This window comes from Plecotus auritus (genome assembly GCF_963455305.1).
Source record: "Plecotus auritus genome assembly, chromosome: 15".
NCBI lineage: Eukaryota > Metazoa > Chordata > Mammalia > Chiroptera > Vespertilionidae > Plecotus > Plecotus auritus.
This window is the reverse complement of record NC_137781.1, coordinates 4,307,664-4,329,814: the sequence shown is the minus strand read 5'-3', so window position 1 is coordinate 4,329,814 and position 22,151 is coordinate 4,307,664. Positions and strand designations below refer to the sequence as shown.

General features: G+C 54.1%; 1 protein-coding gene across 8 annotated transcripts in view; it reads left to right on the top strand.

The window, feature by feature from the left end:
* Positions 1-21,906, top strand: part of TJP1 (tight junction protein 1) — a gene marked incomplete at its 5' end in the record, with an annotated part of 106,526 nt that extends 84,620 nt beyond the window's left edge. For 2 of the 8 annotated variants that reach the window (XM_080651619.1, XM_080651624.1), the window contains 18 exons: positions 168-318; positions 2,148-2,256; positions 3,159-3,378; positions 3,546-3,730; positions 3,828-3,923; positions 4,938-5,020; positions 5,912-6,122; positions 6,398-6,498; positions 9,567-9,917; positions 10,463-10,696; positions 11,289-12,146; positions 12,240-12,337; positions 13,757-13,984; positions 15,767-15,924; positions 16,278-16,743; positions 17,693-17,910; positions 18,929-19,072; positions 20,402-21,906. In XM_080651619.1, the coding sequence (XP_080507745.1) occupies positions 168-318; positions 2,148-2,256; positions 3,159-3,378; positions 3,546-3,730; positions 3,828-3,923; positions 4,938-5,020; positions 5,912-6,122; positions 6,398-6,498; positions 9,567-9,917; positions 10,463-10,696; positions 11,289-12,146; positions 12,240-12,337; positions 13,757-13,984; positions 15,767-15,924; positions 16,278-16,743; positions 17,693-17,910; positions 18,929-19,072; positions 20,402-20,496 (4,006 nt within the window). In that variant the 3' untranslated portion in view covers positions 20,497-21,906. The remainder of the gene's footprint in view (positions 1-167; positions 319-2,147; positions 2,257-3,158; positions 3,379-3,545; positions 3,731-3,827; positions 3,924-4,937; positions 5,021-5,911; positions 6,123-6,397; positions 6,499-9,566; positions 9,918-10,462; positions 10,697-11,288; positions 12,147-12,239; positions 12,338-13,756; positions 13,985-15,766; positions 15,925-16,277; positions 16,744-17,692; positions 17,911-18,928; positions 19,073-20,401) is intronic. The other 6 variants (XM_080651621.1, XM_080651620.1, XM_080651623.1 and 3 more) reach the window with 6 other exon arrangements.
* Positions 21,907-22,151: the final 245 nt, after the last annotated feature.

Sequence of the window (22,151 nt, the reverse complement as noted above, 5' to 3'; positions counted from 1 at the left end):
CGGCACTGAGACTGACCGAAGGCTGTCCTCCCGCACTGGTGTGGTGTGGGCCACATTTCAGACATGATGGTCCTTTATTTCATTCTGGATATGGTTTCCTGGTAGCAGTTTGCTGTAACTTCTCAATCCTCTCTTCACCGTTTCAAACGAGATATTTGTTTCAACAGGCCCAGCATGAAATTGGTAAAATTCAGAAAAGGAGATAGCGTGGGTTTGCGACTGGCTGGTGGCAATGATGTTGGAATATTTGTCGCTGGTGTTCTGGAAGATAGCCCTGCGGCCAAAGAAGGCTTGGAAGAGGGCGATCAAATTCTCAGGGTACGTCCACGCACTCAGGCATGTGGGGTTGAAGCACGTAGAGCTCGGGGAGAGACGTCAACATGGCAGACCCACCATACGACACAGAATAACCTTCGCCACAGTCTCTTGAGCCGCCTAAACATGCAGACCAGGAATCCATGAGGTCCGGCTGTGCCGGGCCTGTCACCGGTGCCTGCGTTTGCTCTGGTCGAGGGCTGCGCCGTGTGGCTACAAAGTGTGGTGCTCTGGTCTCGTTTTCATCCTTGGTGTTCGTAGAACCGCAAGACAGAGCAAGTCCGAGATCCCTGTAACGGGCACCTTGTTAGTTCAACTGCAGGCCAGGCGCCAAGGCTCTGCCGTGAGCCACAACGCAGCGGTGGCCAGCATCGGGTGCTGCTCTTGGGGACATGGTTACTGTCTCTCCCTTTTTAAACACCCACGCTCCCGCTGGTGCGCCCTTGTCATCAGCAGGCCTGTCTCCCGAGTGTGCGTTCGCACGTGCTCTAGTCTCACCCTCCGGCCGTCAGTGCCCCTCGGTCCTGGCGGCTCCCTGCCTGTAGGCCCCCTCCTCCCATGTCCTGACTCACTCCGACCCGCAGTCCCGTGGGCCATGTTCCTCTCTTCCCCCCCTGCTCGTCAGCCCTCCTCTGTCGCATTTCTCTCGGCTTCCCTTTCAGTCTGTGCTGCCGTGGAGGTGAGTAGTCTGGCTTCCTCCGTCCCCACTGCGCCTCTGACGTTCATAAGCCATCAGGCCACGTGGCGTCGTCAGCCTGCGCTCTCCTTGAAGTCCTCGCTGTGCTCGGAGCTCTCGTTACCCTTGGTGAACCCCTCCCTTGGGCTCCGCAGCACTGCCCTCTGTCCTCTGATCTTGGATGCTCCTTTCCTGCCTTCCTCAGTGACTCTTCTGAACTTGGGAGCGTGGGTGTTTAAAAAGGGAGAGACAGTAACCATGTCCCCACGTTACTGGCCACCGTGCTAGGGAGTACACCCTTTTAAAACTCTCTCTTACAAGTGTCTCTCTGTTGGGATTGTACCAGTAGTGCATGCTGCTGTTTTTGGTCACCCAAAGCACAGTCACACTGACATCTGGACGAGGCCCTGTGGGTCCTTAGGAGCGGCTGATGCAAGTAACTGTTGCCTGGCAGCCGCTGAGCGTACACCAGCCCTACAGATGTTCTCACAGCGATGCCTCAGCGCATCCGTTGTTTCTTTTCCATCTCGTTTCCTGCTTATTTCTTTTGCAGAGTCTAGTAAAATAGGGCTCTTTGCACATTTACAGAACTTATAATTTAAAATTTTAAAGCCAGAGATTTTTCAGTAATAATAGATATTTAGAATTAGAAGTAGTCTTTGGTCTAAAGTGGTTCGATTTTGCACTGAATAGTCTTTAAAGTCAGGATGCACGGGGACTGCAATTTACTTATTTTATAAATATATTTTTATTGATTTCAGAGAGGAAGGGAGAGGGAGAGAGATGGAAACATTAATGATGAGAGAGAATCATTGATTGGCTGCCTCTTGCATGCCCCACACAGGGGATCGAACCCGTGACCCAGGCATGTGCCCTTGCCCGGAATCGAACCTGGGACCCTTTACTCTGCTGGCTGATGCTCTATCCACTGAGCCACACCGGCCAGGGCATGACTGTTCTTTAAATGAATGTACACCTTCACTCACTTTACTTGGTTTTATGCTTGTTTTAAATTCTTTCTCCAAAGTAAATGTTTCCATCTGACAGATGTGATCTTTCTAAGTTAGGAAAGCGAGAGTAGTTGCTTCCTGTGTAGATAAGTGTTTTGTGACCCTTAAGTACGGCCACGCGTGACTTGTGAATGGCCTTTTGACAGGTCAACAACGTCGACTTCACCAACATCATCCGAGAGGAAGCCGTGCTCTTCCTGCTCGACCTGCCCCGCGGGGAGGAGGTGACCATCCTGGCGCAGCAGAAGAAGGACGGTGAGCGCCGGCGGGAGGCGGGAACGGGACGCAGGCTGTGGGCAGCGGAGGGCTGAGAGAGGAGCTCATTTCCTTTTAACTGAGGCGCTCAGAGTCGGGGGTGAAGGAATGGGTTCATCTCACAGCGCCGTGATAGGGCCAACCAGCCTTAGGGCGTTCTAGCTTAGGGAGGATGCCGGCCAGCCCAGGGCAGGCTCAGGAAAATCCCGTTTGTGTGTTAGCGGCAGAAGCGCCAAGGGCAGCTTCTGAATTCGGGGCCGACGTTGTCTAGGCCAGTGGTCAGCCAACCGTGGCTCGCGAGCCACATGCGGCTCTTTGGCCCCTTGAGTGTGGCTCTTCTACAAAATACCGTGTGCGGGCACGCACGTACAGTGAGATTGAAACTTCGTGGCCCATGCGCAGAGGTCGGTTTCGGCTCTCAAAAGAAATTTCAGTCATCGTGCTGTTGATGTTTGGCTCTGTTGACTAATGAGTTTGCCGACCACTGAGCTAGGCAGTGCTCTGGTGTTCGTTAGGGTCCACGCCCCGGAATGCCTGGCTCTCTCTGTCCATGTAGGACAGGGCTCCCAGCCTCGGCACCCGACGTGTGGGCTCAGGCCTTCTTTGCGGTGGGGGCTGTTCTGTGCCATGTAGGGCATTAGGGAGCATCCCTGGCCCCCACCCACTAGTGCCAGAGCACCCACACCCTCCTCCCCGCACCTCGCCTGCAAAGTGGAGGTGCTGGTGTTTCCATCTCGTGAGGGAATGGTGACGTGTACGTGGCCAAGTGCCCGTCACGGTCAGGGTCAGCGTCTGTTGACACTATTGTATTTGTTGTTAGTATTATCAGCATCGTGAATTTCATCAGCTTCATTTCTTTTCCCGCTCGCCATTGATGGTGTTTCTGTCTTGATTCTTTTTAGTTTACCGCCGCATCGTAGAGTCAGATGTGGGAGATTCTTTCTATATCAGAACCCACTTTGAATACGAGAAGGAATCTCCGTATGGACTCAGTTTTAACAAAGGAGAGGTGTTCCGGGTCGTGGACACCTTGTACAACGGGAAACTGGGCTCCTGGCTCGCTATTCGAATTGGCAAAAATCACAAGGAGGTGGAGCGAGGCATCATCCCCAATAAGAACAGGTAAGACTGTTCGGCTGCTTCTCTACCAAGTGAGCAACGAGGACCGAGGTCAGTCCCCTGGCGGATGCCGGCAACGTGAAGATTCATCTTCATTGTCCTCATCGTGTCTGATGGACCCAGTGGTACAACCCCCGTGATTTTAGTGACTGGTGTCTCCTCTCGCGCAGGGCTGAGCAGTTGGCCAGTGTGCAGTACACGCTTCCTAAGACGGCGGGCGGGGACCGCGCTGACTTCTGGAGGTTCCGGGGCCTTCGCAGCTCCAAGAGGAATCTCCGCAAAAGCCGGGAGGACTTGTCGGCCCAGCCGGTGCAGACCAAGTTCCCAGCCTACGAGAGAGTGGTCCTCCGGGAAGGTAGTTTCTCCTCCGCACTCTGGCCTGTCCCCTTAGTGTCCACGTGCTTACAGAAGACGGGTATAAACTGTGCCGCTCTTCCTGGATTTCTCCGCAGCCGGATTCCTGCGGCCGGTCACCATCTTTGGACCAATCGCGGACGTGGCCAGAGAGAAGCTGGCGAGAGAGGAACCGGATGTTTACCAGATTGCAAGTAGGTCGCCTCCGCACTGCCGGGGGGTGGGGGGGCTGAGGTGTTCGTCACTCGGTGCCCCTCCAAGGGCTGGGCTGGTCCCTTCACCTAAGACAGTGGTCGGCAAACTGCGGCTCGCGAGCCACATGCGGCTCTTTGGCCCCTTGAGTGTGGCTCTTCCACAAAATACCACGGCCTGGGCGAGTCTATTTTGAAGAAGCGGCGTTAGAAGAAGTTTAAGTTTAAAAAATTTGGCTCTCAAAAGAAATTTCAATCGTTGTACTGTTGATATTTGGCTCTGTTGACTAATGAGTTTGCCGACCACTGACCTAAGAGAAGCAACAATTTGCTTTTGTTTTTTTCAAAATACATTTTTACTGATTTCAGAGAGGAAGGGAGAGAGAGAGAGAGAAACATCAGTGATGAGAAAGAATCACTGATCGACTGTCTCCTGCACGTCCCACTGGGGATCGAGCCCACAACCTGGGCAGGTGCCCTGACTGGGGATCGAACCATGACCTCCTGATTCATAGGTTGACACTCAACCACTGAGCCACAACGGCCAGGCTAAACTGAGAGAATTGCCATATGTGACAATTTCTCTTGGGCAAGTGACAATCTTAATTTTCGCTCACGTTCCACTTCCTGATTCTCTCTGAGACGTTGGTGTGTTGTTTGTTGTGGAGTATGAGTTTTGTCGTTTTGAACCTACTGTGTCCCAGTATTGCAACATACAGAGGTTTGGGGGCGCCCCATTAAACCTCGCACCTGAGGCAAGGAGGCCTCTCCTCAGCCCAGCCTCATGGTTCCCATTCAGGGCAGATCCTCCCCATTGGCCATCCGGAGCCATTTTTGTTGTCATAATGGGAGCGAGGGAGGTGGGGGTGCTTCTGGCACGTGGTGGATGGAGGCCGTGGCACAGGACACCCAGCTCCGGGCCCCAGTGCCCGGCGTGTCTGCAAGGCCGGTGGCTGCGGAGTTCTTATCTAACCGGCGGCAACTTGACGTTTTGTCTTGTCCTGACTCCATGAGCAGAAAGCGAGCCTCGAGATGCGGGGACTGACCAGCGTAGCTCCGGCATCATCCGCCTCCACACGATAAAGCAGATAATAGACCAGGTGAGCTCGCAGGGCCTGCTTCATGCTCAGCTGCGCGTGTGGTGGTTCTGAGTGGTATGCAGTTTGGTTCATCTGAAAGCACAAAGTCGCTTTTCTACAGTTACTGCCGGTGCACCATGTGGAAGGCGTGGTAAGGGTCACGTTGACGGGAATAGCGTTACGTGCATCTAGAGAGGATGTTCTGAACAAACTGTACTGCACTGTGTTTGATTGCCACAACAACAGTGAGATACATCAGTGGACTGTTCACATTGCACTAGCACGGCTCTCGTTTAACTGCCATCCTTATGCCAGGGAGTCTGCTTCTACTCTGCAGACCATGTCAGGAGCTTTAAGTTGTCATACGTGTAATCACTAACGCTGTGATTTTCAGCTGGTGTGCCGCAAGGATTCTTAAAACATGCAGTTCCTGATTATTTAGTCAGGGTACTGATCTTTTCCCCTGAGATTGTCAAATATAAATGACCAGCCCAACAATAACCATCCGGAGTGAGTGAATCAGAATTATACCTTTTTTTTGGTCACAACAGCAGAAAATTACAGTGTATTTTTCGGTGTGCCACAGAATTCAGTACTTAGTTCATGAGCTACTTAGCTATGAGATGAAGAAAGGTTGAAAATTGCTAATCTAACCGAACACAGGCAGTGTCGTCAGCTTGCGAGTATTGGGGCCAGCTTGAAAGTGAGCTGCTTGAAGCTGTTCATTTGTTGTTAGATTGGGCTAGAAATGGTATTGAGTTAATTTCTAATGACAGTTTCCTGGTAACGTGCTCCTGAGACATCGGAGCACATGCAACGTCCATCCCGATTGGAGAGTCTAGGCGGCGCCTTCTTCTGTGCTGATTCCAATTCCCCGTCTTGTTCCTCACTCCTTTTTGTGTGTGTTTCCAGGACAAACATGCTTTATTAGACGTCACACCAAATGCAGTCGATCGCCTGAACTACGCCCAGTGGTACCCGATCGTGGTCTTCCTTAACCCCGATTCTAAGCAAGGCGTGAAAACGATGAGGATGCGGTTGTGCCCAGAATCTCGGAAAAGTGCCAGGAAGTTATACGAGCGGTCTCACAAACTGCGAAAAAATAACCACCACCTTTTCACCAGTGAGTGTCGTAAGGCCTCTTTCAGCCCGAGTGGGCAGCAGCGTGTGGGCCAAACGCCGTGTCGTCCGCACTAGAACCTGTGTCACCTTGGCCTGTAAGGTGCCCAGGGCAGTGCAGGCGCCGAGGGGAAAGAGGACGACCCTGGGGCAAGGGTCTGGGTCCTCAAGCCCCATCTTTCAAATGGCTCAGCGATGACGTGTGGGGCTGGCAGGTCCAGTGACTCCGACCGCGGGCAGTGGCCTAGCTGTGAACTGATGTCATCCATTTATTTTCAGCCACAATCAACTTGAATTCGATGAATGACGGCTGGTACGGCGCGCTGAAGGAAGCCATCCAGCAGCAGCAGAACCAGCTGGTGTGGGTCTCGGAGGGAAAGGTAAGACGTCTCCTGTTGTTTCACCTTCTAGCCTGCTTTCCAAACGACGGAGCCAATCGGGGATGCCTTCGAGTTCCGTTGTTTTCCGATGGGTCTGGTTTTTACCGTTTGTGTGGGGGGGTTATGCGAGTTGCTTTTGGTGGAAAGATATTCCGGAATTCTCTCAACTATTGACTTACACTTCAACGGTGTTTCCTCAAAAGACCTCTTAAATGATAACTAACGGGGCAGGGCTGGATCCTGTCTCTGTCCCTGTCTCGCTGGGGAATGACTTTGAACCTGGCTTCAGTTTCCTCCTGTGAAAAAGCAGGGAGCCGGGTGGGTGACAAGAGCGTCCCCCAAACGCTGCCCTCAGCACAGGACATTCAGGACTCGCTGTGAGGACAGAGGTCCGTCTGAGGCCCAGGGCGGGCCCCCTGCTACCCGTTGCCCCGCAGGGAGGGCACCGTCTCCAGGGCCTGCTGGACTGACAGGTGCGCTGCCCAATCCATGCCCAGGGGTTTGTCTTCCCTCACTCAGCACCTGTTCACATTCTCACAACACACCCGGGAGTGTCCCTCAAAGTGAGACTTGCTTTTTGGCTTTAAGGTCTGATTTATCCACATCCCAATGGCAGGCTTTAAAGCACCCGTTTCTGCCGTCACTCTTGCTGGTGTGGCCATCTTTCACGGGAGAGGTCTGTTGGGAGAGCTAACGTTTGCTCTAAGTGGACAGTTCAGAGAACTTTTTGATTTCAGTGTCTTTCACCTTCAGATGAGTGCCACCTGAATCATCCGTTCTGGTTGCTAGGGGAGGTTGTGAACGTCTGTTTTTTTATTTTGTTCTCCATATTCTCCATTGGCTTGGGCTGTGTTGTGTCTGCCCCTGCATGGCCCCTCCCCCTCCTGGCTGTGATGCAGATGCTCGGCCGTGCATGCTGCATGCTCCGGGCCCGGCCCCCACCCAGGACACCCAGCCCGTAGTGCAGAGGCTAACACGCTCCCGTGGGGGGCGGTGCTGCTGCTCCCACTGCCCGATGCGGAGAGCCTGTCAGGACCCTCCCCCTCAGCACCGCTCGGGCCAGGCTCTCGGTGAGCCCTGTCACTCTGAAGACCTGACACGCAGCTGGGACCCCTGAGCCACAGGACGGGGGAGAACAGCCACCAGCTGGCAGCCACCGCCTCACTCACCTCCTCTGCCTGCTGCTCTGGCACAGCACGCCGTTAGCGCCCTCTGTCGGCCAGACGGCTGATCGCACTGGTGGTTCTCGGATGAGATTAGCTTGGCAATGCAGAGCGCACTGCACTGTCTACCTACCTGAGGGGTTAAACCCTCAGATCTCCCCTTCTTTTCTGTCCTTCCTCTTCGTTTCCTGTCTTTGCTTGGATTTCAGAGTAAAGGTCTAACTCCCCCAACTTCGTAGGTGAGGAAAGCAGGCTATTGGTTATCAGGATGGATTGCTGCATTCAGTAAGTCAGAGAGTGGTTACAGTTTAGATCAAGCTCGATTTATCCCACCCCTTCCCTTTTCCGTCCAAGTGCATTTACCTGGACGATCCTCACCGCACTCCCTTCGCACGGCCTCCCCTGCGCCCGCTGCGGCGCTGACTGCGGTGCAGAGCTGTGCGCGCCCCACGCAGTCTTGTCCCCTCCTCACCGACAAGGTCATCCTGAGGCGGAGCCGGCGTCTGTCCTCTCGGGTCCCCGCGGCCCCGCGTCGGGCTCACTGTGCGCTTCCTGCCTGGCAGCGGGGCGGCAGCGAGGTGATCGTGAGTCCCAGCTGCCCTTCCCCAGGCCTTCCCGCTCTCCCGGCCGGTGCTGGGGTGCAGTCCTCAGCCCTGCAGGGTCAAGGTCACAGCAGAGGGCAGGGAGACTGCTCTTCTTCAGCAGCATAGAGAGTGAGGAGGCCACGGAGGTTCGGGGGGGGCAGACCCTGCCGGGACATGACTCCTCCTTCCTGAGCCTCCAGGAGGCCCAGCACCCTCGTCTTCCCACGAGAAGGCATGCAGGGCCCGGCTCTTCTCAGCACGTGCGGCCGCGGGGAGAGCCTTCAGGTGGCTCCGCCTCACGTTGGTCCTGGGCGTGGACAAAAGATTGTCTGACGTCTGGGTTCCATACCCTTCGGCGCTCGTGCTAACTGCGCACCTGTCCAGGCAGGAAAGACCGTTACGGACTGTTCCGTTGAGTCAGTCCCGGGGGAGGTCTTGTCCAGTGGCAGCCTGTCGGTGCCGCTCTCACCGCCTTCCCTCAGGCACGGCTCATCCTCTCAGACGACAGCGCCCTCGACGCTTGGTTACTTGTTAAAGGGAGTCCAGCTGTGTTCCTCCCGTGCCATCCGCTGGGTGCTCCTCTTTGAGCCATAACAGGAAAACGTTTAGGGGGCAGCCCGTCCTTAGTGATTGATGCTTTTCCCTGGTGTTGTATAGGAGCTTAAGCTCTGCCCGGCCAGTGTGGCCCAGTGGTTGAGCGTCAGCCTATGAACCAGGAGGTCACGGTTCAATTCCCGGTCAGGGCACATGCCCTGAGTTGTGGGCTCGATCCCCAGTAGGGGGCGTGCAGGAGGCAGCTGATCCATGATTCTCCTTTCTGTCATTTCTATTCCTCCCTCTCCGTTCCTCTCTGAGATCAATAGACATAATAAAAAATAATGAAAGAGGCTTAAGCTCTTCCTCCCCTCAGTTTATTTTCATGGCTGTCCTCACGTGCTGTCCTGTCGGCGTGTGCCTGCTGTGAGCGTGGTGTGGCAGCACCCTCCCCCTCCACCTTGCTTTGGGCTGACACGCTAGTGACTGGCTGGGCTCAGGAACCCGAGAGGTGCCAGCATCCCTTCCTTGTCTTCCGGGCTGGGCCCCAGAGGCCAGCTCCGTCCTCATTGGCCAGCGACATTCCCTTCATCCGAGCCCTCGGGTCTCCCAGGTGCTGTGTGTCTGCATGTGCGCGTGTGCAGGCTTCCTGACCTGTCCACAGCGGAAGTGTCGAGAACTCGGTGTGATTTCTTCAAAGCCGATCCCTTTCAGCCTCCCTGGTGAACGAAAGGCCTCCCTCACAGGATACTGAATAAAACTTGTAATTTACTTTCATTTGACCCAGGCGGATGGTGCTACCAGTGATGACCTTGACTTGCATGACGATCGCCTGTCCTACCTGTCAGCCCCAGGTAGTGAGTACTCAATGTATAGCACGGACAGTAGACACACTTCTGACTATGAAGACACAGACACAGAAGGCGGGGCCTACACTGATCAAGAACTAGATGAGACTCTTAATGATGAGGTGGGGACCCCCCCGGAGTCCGCCATTACCCGGTCCTCTGAGCCCGTAAGAGAGGATTCCTCCGGGATGCATCACGAAAACCAGACATTTCCTCCTTACTCACCACAAGCGCAGCCACAGCCCGTCCATAGAATAGACTCCCCGGGATTTAAAACAGCCTCTCAACAGGTAAGCGGCACGCATTCTACGGTGCGCAGATAGGGTGCATTGTTGGATGTGAGGATGGTGGTTGTGTTAAAGAATACATTCTGTCCCAGCCGGCGTGGCTCAGGGTTTGAGCATCAACCTGTGAACCAGGAGGTCACGGTTCGATTCCCAGTCAGGGCACATGCCCAGGTTGCGGGCTCTATCCCCAGTAGGTGGCGTGCAGGAGGCAGCCGATCCATGATTCTCTCTCATCATTGATGTTTATCTCTCTCTCCCTCTCCCTTCCTCTCTGAGATCAATAGAAATATATATTTTAAAATATATATACATTCTGTCATTTTTCCAGATTAATTTTTAACTTCGAGTTGAGAATACCAAGGACTTAATTCTAACTGTGTGTGCTCGTCTCACATAGCAGTATGCTGAGTTTCCTTTTAGCATAGGACCTAGCGTCATGGCTTTGTTATTTTGCACGTTAGCAGTTGTATGTCTTCCAGCCACGGCCATGGAGGTAGGAGGTTAGCAGTGACCAGAAGCCCTATTAAAGTATTTCACACCCTTCGCAGAAAGCAGACGCCTCATCTCCACGCCCTTACCTTTCGCCCGAAACAAACCCAGCACCACCCACCTCTGCTGTCAATCACAGCGTCAAGTTCACTCATGTCAGAATGGAGGCGCCCACCCCTCCCGCCTCTCACTCCCCACCAGCTGACTCTTTGCCAGCACCCAGGGCCGAGGCCGCCCACTCCCCGCTCAGGGACCATGGAGCCGCACTGCCGTCGCATGTAGACCCACCACAGGTACCCGGGCCGTGGTGCCCACGCCTCGCTCCTCTCCCGGTCCCTTGGCTTTTTCCCCGGGCCACCCAGAGCGCTTCCGGCGGCAGCAGCAGCAGCAGCGTTCCGTCTGTGGTGTGCATGGCTTCCGGTGCCCATGGGTCATTGCGGAATAGGCCTTGTCATTGCGGTTTTTTGCTTTATATTTTTTTTAATCTTATTTTGGGGTTTTCCGTGTCTTCCAGAACTCCTTACTATATAATGGAGACCCCTCCTAGACATTTTTCTGTCTTATAAATCATGGTGTGTGCACATTTTCTTTGTGATTTTTATTTTCAGTGTCCAATCAAGGGGAATGAATGGTTCGGGGCGCTGATTAACTTCCTGCTAAATGGAATAATTAGCGCAGCGTTTGTTCAAGAGCTCAGGGGGGCACGTAGAGCCCCCTGCACTGCACATGTTGAGCTCTCGCGGGAACTGGCTTCTCCACTAATCTCTCCGCCCTGGTCACAACCAGTGGGGCACCCGCTTATGGAGCTGCAGGAAGCCGTAGTTGTGTTACAGTCGGTGAGGAGGAGAGACAAGCCTGTGCACTCACCCCGGCTCTTGTGTGCAGGTGTACCGAAAGGACCCCTACCCCGAGGACGTGATCCGGCAGAATCACGTGGTGAAGCAGCCGGCAGGGGGGCACCCCGCGCTGAGGCCCGACAGGGACCCCAAACCGAGCTACGAGCCCCATGCCCCGTACGTGGAGAAGCCAGCCAGCAGGGACCTGGAGCAGCCCACGTACCGATACGACGCCTCGGGCTACGCAGACCAGTTCTCGCGGCACGTGGACCACCGCCTGCGCTGTGAGGAGCGCATCCCTGCCTACGAGGAGCACTGGGCCTACTACGAGGACAAGCAGCCCTACCAGCCGCGGCCCTCGGACAGCCAGCACCCCCGGGACCTGGACCCCCGGCAGCACCCCGAAGAGCCCTCGGAGCGGGGCTACTTCCCGCGGTTCGAGGAGCCGGCCCCTCTGCCCTATGAAGGCAGAGCCCGCTATGACCAGCCGCCCAGGACCTCCACCCTGCGGCACGAGGAGCCCCCGGCTCCCGGGTATGAGGTGCACGGCAGGTACAGGCCCGAGGCGCCGCCCCCCGTGGGCCCCCAGGCCCCTGAGCCCAAGCAGTGTTACGAGCAGTACCCACGGGGCTACGAGCAAGTCCCCGCGCAGGGCTTTCCCTCCAAGGCAGGCCGCTACGAGCCGCTCCACGGTGCTGCGCTCGTCCCTCCTCTCGTGCCTGCCTCTCAGCACAAGCCGGATGTGCCGCCGCCCAGCGCCAAGCCCCTGCCTGCACCCCCAGCTCCCGCCGAGGAGGAGGACCCAGCCATGAAGCCCCAGTCCGTGCTCACCAGGGTGAAGATGTTTGAGAACAAGAGGTCTGCGTCCTTGGAGAACAAGAAGGATGAGAACCACACCGGCTTCAAGGTAAAGACGGGACTGTCTCTCCCCCCCGCCCACCCCCCTTTGCAGCCTGCTTTGTCGTGATCTGTTCCGGGCGTGTCTGTCTTGCTTTTGCAGCCTCCAGAGGCAGCGCCTAAACCACCAGGGGCTCCCGTCGTCGGACCGAAAGCCACTCTTCAGAGTCAGTTCAGTGAGCACGACAAGACCCTGTACAGGTGGGTGCACGTGCTGGGGTGGGAGTGGAGCGGGCCCGGCACTGGGCCCCCTGGGGCAGTGAGCCAGCCTTAGTGTGAGGGAGAAAGGGAGGGAGGGAGGGAGGCCGTCTGTCTGTCCTTGAGTGGACTGCACCCTTTCTAACTAAAACGGTGGCCCCGGACAGAAAGTAAAGATGTTCATTATACCTCTCTAGCAGGAAACATGTTGAAAATGCATTTTTCTAGCCAATGATTGAAGTAAGAGGTTTAAAGCCCTGACGTCGGCAGTGTGGCTGCACATTGGCTAGAATAGCGGTCGGTAGTGAGTGTGCAGTGCAGTGGGAGGCCCCGGGGCTGCGCGGGGGAGCTCAGGTCCTGGCGCAGCCTCGAGAGAAACCTGGCCAGCGGGCCCTCACCGGACCTCCTGGTGCTGCTGCGGGACAGGCTGGATCTGCACACGGCCTCTGCCTGACGGCTGTGTTCAACGTGCTCACAGCTGGGCTTGTACTAGAGGACCTGTCTGTCGTATACATTCTCCTCTACTTTAATAATGTTGGGTGCTCTTCACGAACGTATGAACTATGTGGGGTCTCCTTAGCAGAATAGTTAGCAGATGAGCTGTGTTACGAAAAATAAGAACGGAGGCTTAGCCCTGCTTAAGTTTTTCATTTTGATGCCGAGTTTCCAAACGCACTGAGCAGAGTGTGAGCCGCGGTGCATTAATTTGCCTAAAAACTTACCTTCTGCCCTGACTGGTTTGGCTCAGTGGATAGAGCGTCGGCCTGTGGACTCAAGGGTCCCGGGTTCGACTCCAGTCAAGGGCATGTACCTTGGTTGCGGGCACATCCCCAGTAGGGGGTGTGCAGGAGGCAGCTGATCGATGTTTCTCTCACATCGATGTTTCTAACTCTCTCTCCCTCTCCCTTCCTCTCTGTAAAAAATCCATAAAATATATTTTAAAAAAATAATAAAGAAATAAAAACTTACCTTCTTCCCCATCTGCTTCCTGTGCCCCCGAGCACTGTGCACTTTACAGAGCTGTTTCCTTGTCTGAGGACCATTGCTTGGTGCTGGATTAAAATTTTACACATCTTTTAAAGCCTTTAAGCCTCTCCCAGTCACTGCTTGTTGCTGACATTGGCCTGTGTACTCTGAGAGTTCTCCACTGGGTTGGTTCCATTTCCTTTTCTCCAAATAACTGCTTTTAACTGCTGTGAGGCCTCTAACCAGGTCATTGTCAAGCTTAATAGATGGTATTGAACCCGTGGGCCGGAAGCGGTGCCTTTTGAGCCTCGTGTGTGACGACGTGGGAGGTAAAACATCCATGTTGACTGGGGCTGCTCAGCAGTCACCGAAGGGTCGCGGTCAGCCACTTCCAGGCCCCAGTGTCCGGGTGACATCACCACCTACAAGGTTGTCCCGTTTGCTGTTCGTTGTCAGGATCCCAGAACCGCAAAAGCCTCAGCCGAAGCCCCCGGAAGATATTGTCCGGTCAAACCACTACGACCCCGAGGAGGATGAAGAGTACTACCGGAAACAGCTCTCCTACTTCGACCGGAGGAGTTTCGAGAACAAGCCTTCCGCACACATTCCCGCAGGCCACCTCCCAGAGCCGGCCAAGCCGGCTCACCCCCAGCACCCGCCAGGCCTTTCTAGTTATGCTGCGAAGTAAGTCATTTAGCCCGAGACTTACCTTTTGAGAGTGAGATGCCACATAAAGGCTCAATTGTGTAGCGGAGCCATCAGGAAGCTCCGTGCATCTTGAAGGCGATGGTTGAGTGTGAGGGACATGCTCTCAGCAGCCTCCAGCGGGTCAGCCCGGGCGTGCCTTCCAGCTGGAGGCACTGCGTTTGCCTTGGTTCGTAAACTCTCAGAACAGATGCAGACAGCTTTTGCATTAGGAGAGGTGTTAACATCAAAGGTCAGAAAGGATGACTGGACCATAAGAGTTTCAGAGAGGAAGGGAGAGGGGGAGAGAGAGAGAGAGAGAAATCATGAAGAGAGAATCATGGATCGACTGCCTCCTGCACGCCCTCTACTGGGGATCGAGCCCGCAACTCGGGCAGGTGCCCTGACTGGGAATCGAACCTCCTGGTTCCTAGGTTGACGCTCAACTTTTTTTGTAAGAGAACCTTTATCTGGTACAATCACGGAGGTAGAAGAAGTAATTCCTGGAGGAAATGGGCTTAGGGAACACGTTACGGAGGCGAAGGGAGGGCCGTGGGAGTGAGGAAGCCAATGGTAGCGTGCCGGGTCGGGGAAGGGGAGGGGAAGGCTGGCGCCCGGAAGGAGGCGCCTTGGTGGACATTTTTAATGACGTTTGAGTTCCCTTTGCTGCGAGTTGCTGAGTTCGATTGACCATTTTCTTTCGTTTTTCCATTGCGCTTGCTTGGCCCTCCCCTAGATTTCTTGGCTCTTACCCTAGCTATGACTACTTGAGAAGGAGCGTCAAGTGGTAAGACTGGCGTCCCCGTGAGGCTGTTCCATCAGGTGTGCCTCCCCCGTCCTTGGCGTTATGTGCACTCGCAGATTCGAACGCCATCTTCCAACACTCGTGTCAATGTGGAAAGCCAGCTAGCGGCACAGTTTCAAAGCTAACGATCCCACGGGAGTCTGTGAGAGTCACTCGACGTGTCCGTGTTGTGGGTGCACATAACGCCAGTGCCGCCGGCTCTGGGAAGGTGTAGGTGGCGGCGTGCCGGCGAGGGGTCTGTTTGCAGGGTCTCTTGTGTGTGCATTTCTGTGTCCCAGGTGAGCCATGGCAGCCTGAGGAAATAAGCGTGCGCCGCGCACTCTGACCAGTGAGCTGCATGGGGCAGGATCTGCTGCTCCAGCTGTTAACAAAAGATGGACCCGGGAGATCCAGGGCCAGGTTTCAAGTGAACGATGACGGTTCCCTCGGGCCACGGGAGCGGCCACGCTCGCTGGTGTACCTGGTGTCTCTGCCCTCGCAGGCGGAGTTTGCGTAGCTGTCCCTGAGACCTGTGGCCCAAAGCCAAAAGCATTCACTGCCCAGTCCTCGCGGAAGGAGGGGCTGGCTCCATGCGTGCGCCGTTCCTGGGCGCCCCGGAGTGGCCTTGGATCTCAGACACGAAATTAGAAGTGAGCCTAAGGAAGATTGTGGCCTGTGAATATTTTTTAAAACATTTGCAAGACATTTTAAAATTGTAAACAGCGGAGTGAGATAGTCCAAGTGTACCCAGAATTCCCTTTGCCTCTGGTTGCCATCGCCTGGGTGTTTCCCTGCAGTGCCTGTGTGTCTCTGCATTCCTTGTGCTGGTGAACGGTGGGATCTGTTTGCCTATTTTGCTAGAGGAGCTACTATACTCATAAGAGCACATTGTGAAATTTCTAGATAAAAAACAGCTTAGCGATGCTTGGAGAAGGAGAACGTGTTTTGTCTGTGTGAGTCCATTTTCAGGTGTTGGCATTGTCTTCGTTTCTTCACAGGGGCAAGTCTGCTGACGCTGATGCCTTCGGCGACAGACGCTATGACTCAGTCCAGCCCACGCCACCCCCACCCCCGCTGCCCGCCCAGTACTCCCAGCCTCCCCAGCCCAGCTCCAGCTCTTCGCTCCACGCCCACGCTAAGGGAGCCCACGGGGAAGGTAGGACATCCAGAAGTTGGCAGCACCACTGTAATAGAGTAATTCTCATAAAATTAAATTCTCGCTTCTAAGCACATCGTTTTTCATGTAAGAAATATTACATAGCCCTGGCCGGTGTGGCTCAGTGGTTGAGCGTCGCCCTATGAACCCAGGAGGTCACGGCTCGATTCCCGGTCAGGGTACACACCTGGGTTGCGGGCTCGATCCCCAGTGTGGGGCTTGCAGGAGGCAGCTGATCCATGATTCTCCCTCATCATTGATGCTTCTATCTCTCTCTCCCTCTTCCTTCCTCTCTGAAATCAATAAAATACATTGTTTTAAAGTTTTAAAAATAGTTGTGTATTTTTTTCCAGGTAATTCGGTGTCATTGGATTTTCAGAATTCCTTAGTGTCCAAACCAGAACCACCTCCATCTCAGAACAAGCCAGTCACTTTCAGAACGATGAGCCGCGAGGACCCCGCTCAGTCTACCTTCTACCCCCAGAAAAGTTTCCCAGATAAAACGCCCGTGAACGGCGCTGAGCAGCCTCAGAAAACAGCCGCCCCAGCCTACAACCGCTTCACCCCCAAGCCGTACACCAGCGCCGCGCGGCCGTTTGAGCGCAAGTTTGAAAGCCCTAAATTCAGCCACAACCTTCTGCCGAGTGAAACTGCACACAAGCCTGACGTGTCTTCAAAAGTCCCGACTTCTCCCAAGACCCTGGTGAAGGCCCAGCCTCCCGAGTTTGACAGTGGAGTGGAGACCTTCTCCATCCACGCGGAGAAGCCCCGGTACCAAGTGAACAGCCTCAGCGCCGGGCCCAGAGCCGTTCCCGGGAGGTAAGAGCGCCCTCCTCCGGCCTCGTCATCTGTCAGGCAGGAGTCAACGGTGCTTAGCTGATTTGGGACTTGACATGATCGTTTTAGTTCAAACTTGAACCTAAGTACTGTTTTTTGTTTTTGTTTGTTTTTTAATATAATTCTATTAATTTCAGAGAGGAAGCAACAGGGAGAGAGAGATAGAAACATCAATGATGAGAGAGAATCATGGATTGGCTGCCTCCTGCAGGCCCCCCACTGGGGATCAAGCCTGCAACCTGGGCACGTGGCCTTGACCAGACTCAAACCTGGGACCCTTCCAGTCCACAGGCCGATGCTCTATCCACTGAGCCACACCGGCTAGGGCCTGAGCACTGTCGACCAAAACGTAGCCATGAACGCTGTCATGCAAGAGGCACAAGAAATAATGAAGCTGATGGTCTCCTGTGGCCCGTCGGCCTTTTCCTTAGCCCCCTTTTATCTGCGACTGAGTCGAGTGACATTACTGTGTGGCCAAGGTCGCACAGCTGGGGTGCGGGGAGCATAGATCCAGCCCATTCTCTTACCAGCCATGGCTTCCTGCGACCCCAGAAACAGCGGCATCCATGTTCCTCGGCCACTGTTCGCTCAGCAGTGATGTTAAAAGAAACAAAGGTGGCCCTGGTTGGTCTGGCTCAGTGGATAGAGCATCAGCCCGTGGACTGAAGGGTCCCGGGTTCGATTCCAGTCAAGGGCATGCACCTCGGTTGCAGGCTCGATCCCCAGCCCTGCTCAGGGCTCGCGTGGGATGAGTTGCCTTCAAAAAGGAAGTGGATTTCTCCAGGGGGATCCTGCTCAGTTAGCCCTGGCAGTCACATCGGCTACTGAAAACGTTAGCTGGTCCAGTAGAGCACTCCCTGGTGGCGGGGAAGGGAAACAGGGCAAAGCCCACGTAGGGCGGGAGTGGACTCACGCGCGTTTCTGAACTCAGCCCGTCGGCAGTGGAGGAGGACAATGACGAGGACGGCCACACCGTGGTGGCCACGGCCCGGGGCGTGTTCAGCAGCAATGGCGGGGTGCTGAGCTCCATCGAGACGGGCGTCAGCATCATCATCCCCCAGGGAGCCATCCCGGAGGGCGTGGAGCAGGAGATCTACTTCAAGGTCTGCCGCGACAACAGCATCCTCCCGCCCCTCGACAAGGAGAAAGGTAACGGCGACTTTCTCTGCTCAGTGTCCCTACCTCGGCGGCCGGAGCTCCGGTGAGAGGACTGTCAGACCCTCTCCTGCCCCACTGGCCGAGCAGAGCTGCTGCTTCATCAGAGAGTGCCCGGCTGGTGTCCCGGGCACGCAGCGTTGTCCCGCGGCGAGGCCCGGGGCTGGGCTTCCACTCGGCGTGCTCACTTCCTGCGTGACCGGCCATTGGGCGTCCCTCCTCCTGTCTGCTGGGCGGCCTTAGCCAGCTTCTCCACGTTTGTCCTGGAGTCATGCCCTCTTCCATCTCTAGAGACGGGGAGGGAACACCCACTTAGCCGGGCTTTGCTCTGTGCCTGTCACCTGCTTGGAGAACATAAGCCTCGTGGGACAGGTCTGGCTCCCACCCCGGGCCCAGCACTAGCAAACACTCAGCAGGGAGGGAGTACCCTGTCAGGCGTTACAGTCCATGTTTGGGGGCTCCTTAAGGAATCGGGGTGCTGCCGTTCTCCCTGTCTTCCCGGATCTGTCAGGGTGCCGTGAGGATCAGTGCTATGGCTCCTCTAGAGCCTTTGAGTGGCGCTTCCCTGCTGGGCACACATTGCTGTCCCTCCCTTCCCAGCATCTGGCCCTGCATGAGCCCCACACCAAGTCCCTGGCATTGAAAACGCGGGATGTAGGTCACGTATAAGAAGTACGTGTGCATGTACCTTACACTAAAGAACCTGTGCCCGCCTGCAGGAGCCAGGAGCCATTATCCCTGGAAATGTGGCTACTTGGAGTTAAAGTGTGCGGGAAGTGCCACACACACGGGTTTCCAAGGTTTAGTGTATTGATGACATGTCGACGTGATTTGGGGATACACTGGGTTAAAGTCGCTGCTAGAACATGTAGAACTCCCTGTGTGGCTTCCGTCACGTTTTCCTTAGTGCTGCTGTAGAGAGCTAAGCCGTTAGCTTATCATTAATATTACTAGAAGGCGAGGAGAACCGGGTGCAGAGGAAGACAGCCATCTCCCCTCTCCCCACCTCCAGGTGAGACCCTGCTGAGCCCGTTGGTGATGTGTGGGCCCCATGGCCTCAAGTTCCTGAAGCCGGTGGAGCTGCGCCTGCCACACTGTGCGTCCATGACTCCTGACGGTTGGTCTTTTGCTCTAAAATCATCCGACTCCTCGTCGGGTATGCTCCTTCCTCTGTCCTTTGGGGCTTTGGGACTGTCGTTGATTGACCTTGGGCTGAGGGAGCTCCGGGCTGTTAGCGAACCTTTGTGCTGCATTGACTGAAGGAACAGGGAAGGCGGAGCGGTGTCTGCCTTTTAGCCACTGAGGATGGGCCAAAGGGTGGCTGTTTCTGGGCGTGCAATGGAATGATGTCTCCGGTCAGAATTCTCAAGATGGGAGGCCTGGCCGGGCCGCTCGGTTGGAGCGTCGTCCTGGTGACACCGAGGTTGCAGGTTGGATCCTGGTCAGGGCACATGCAGGAATCCACCACTGAAGCTTGACTAAGTGGAACAACAAATCAATGTCTCTCTCTCTCTCTCTCTCTCTCTCTCACTTTCTCTCCCTCTCCCCCATTCCTCTCTAAAAAGTAAATAAATACGTACATAAATATTTACATACGTAAATAAGTAATTTTTTTAAGGTGCAGTGGGAGAATTGATGCTATCCTACATATGCAGGCATTTGCACCTTCTGAAATGATTTGACTCCTTTTATATGATTTCTATTTTGGGTCACTGTTCTTTAGTTTTTCAATCCTTAACGCATGTGTAACAGGAACTAGAAAGACAGAAGACCTTCCGCTGGGATCACACTTGGCTGTGGCTTTGTCACTTCTGCTGCACACACTGCTTTTAAGTGGATTTGTGTTACGGTCCTAATTGCAAAGCTTCCATTGTATTTTCACGTTTCTCACGTCCTTGGGCGACTGGTCAGTTACCAGTTGGAACTTGGTGTATTTGGGGTTTAGGTCACTTTACTTGATCCTGATCTAGAAAAATAAGAACATATAGTCTTGCCTCTGAATTTTTGGTAAATCTGGTGAACATTATGCAGTATTATATTAAAGTAGTTTTATTGCTAGCTTTACCCAGTGGCCAGGTAAGTTTCCAATGAACAAGTAAATGTTTTACATAAATATTAAAGGCATGCTTTAAAATTAAATACCCACTGCATTTTGAAGTTACTTATTACATGTTCCTACAAGCTAATATCTTTTTAAAGTATGATGCTTTGTAAAACACTGTGTAATATGAAGCGAGAATTCTCGTGATCCGTCCACAATGTGTTAATTATCATAGTTTCAGGTTATAAGCTAGTGGGTCAGCATTTCTCTGCCTTACCGTGTGATCACCCCACTGACTCAAGTCATCGCCTAGTTGGGGTATAAATGCAGCATGATAAGGACATAGAAGGAAATTGTATGTAAACATATGTATGTCTGTTGGCCTGTGGTTGCAAAGCGTCATGGCTGGTGACTACAGATGACGTGAGCTTGCTTCCCTCACAGGTGACCCTAAGACCTGGCAGAACAAGTGTCTTCCTGGAGATCCCAACTACCTGGTGGGAGCCAACTGCGTGTCTGTCCTGATCGACCACTTCTGATTCCGGAATAGGACCTGGCTGCGTCCCGTGAGCCTGGGCTGGACTCCTCCATCGAAACAGCCCCTCTCTCAAGTATTACCCGTCCCCGAGTTGATGCTGCGTGGGGAGCGCCAAGCGCTTTGTCTGCACTGATGCTTCGAGAGCGCCCTCCCGCGCCGCGGGCAGAAGACACCACCAGTTGTGGGCTGTGCCGGAAGAACGTGGCCTCGGCGAGGGGTTCACAGACGTTGGCTCCGTAATGATGATTGTACTTCCTGTGGTCACTGCTTCACTTCACACACTGATTTCCGTTAAAATACCAGCCAGGAAAGGGGTGCATCTGAGTTCTGTTCTTTTCAAAGTACACGGTTTCCCACTTGACGGTGGCCCTGGCCTGGCGCACACATGTTATGTTATTATGCATGGGGTAACACGCACACCTAAATGCACCCGGGATAGAACCCGTGTGGTGGACTGAACAAATGGCAGCCAGCGGACTGATCGCCTTGGGGCGGGGGGTCCAGCGAAGGCGCTGACTGACTGTCCATGAAAACATGCTTCTTGGGGAAGGGCACCAAAGCACGTGCCTGTGCCGGGGCCTCTGGATCTCGAATTAACCACGTCACCAGACACACTAACCAGCAGGAATGCCTTACCTCCTGTTCTTAATCCTTAGGTCGTCTCTGTGTAGGCTAGGTCTCTATGGCTTCTGTGCACATCCGGACGCTGAATCATGAAGCAGGTTGAGCAGACTGTGGCTGGTGGTTCCAGGAGCACGGTCACCCAGAAGGGAATGATGGTGTGATTTGGGGGTTTTGGGGGCACGGGGCAGCGGTAGCTTTGTTTCTTGATTTTTGTTTTTTCTCTCTGGCTATGCATTCGGAAATTCTGATGTTTTAAGGATGCTTGTACATAGCGCGTGCACACCACTTTTGTTCTTGGTTTGTACATTCACTTTTATAAACTTTCCCTTTTTTTATACATAAACCAAGTTTCTTAAGGCTACCTTTGTATTCTCTCCTGTACCTCTTGAGCCTTGAACTTTGACCTCTGCAGCAATAAAGCAGCATTTTTATGACACACACAAGGTCATTTTTTTAAAGAAAAAGAAATGCACAGAGTTGTTACATTTTTAAGTGTTGCATTTAAAAGATACAGTTACTCAGAATTCTCTAGTTTGATTAAACTCTTGCAAAATACCCCTCCTGTAATTTGTGATACACTGCTGTGCCCTAAAGTGTATTTTTGTACTAATAGACGATTTATTACGGCACATCAGCACGACTTCCGTTTGGATAATACACCACTACATTCTGTTAACCATTAGGTGTGACTGGATTTCTTTTGCGGTTATTAAAAAAAGTCTCAAATTTCTAAATCTGCAGAATAAAACTTTTAAAATAAACTGCTGGCTTGGTGTGTTGGCCCGCTGTTTGTGGTTTCGTGCAGCTTTGTGAGCCTGTTTTGAAGTCCTGCCCGCAGGAGGCCTGCTGGGTGGGTGGGTGCGGCGCGTGTCCCCGTGGCCAGACGGTCCTGTGGGATGAGCAGCGCCGTCACTGAGGCCTGGAGACGGAGCAAGAGGAGAAGCCTGGGACCCGGAGACCGTCCCACGCGTCCGTCCATGCGCGTGCGTGTGCTGGGGTGTGTGTCTGTGTTCCCCGGAGCCTCCTGCAGGC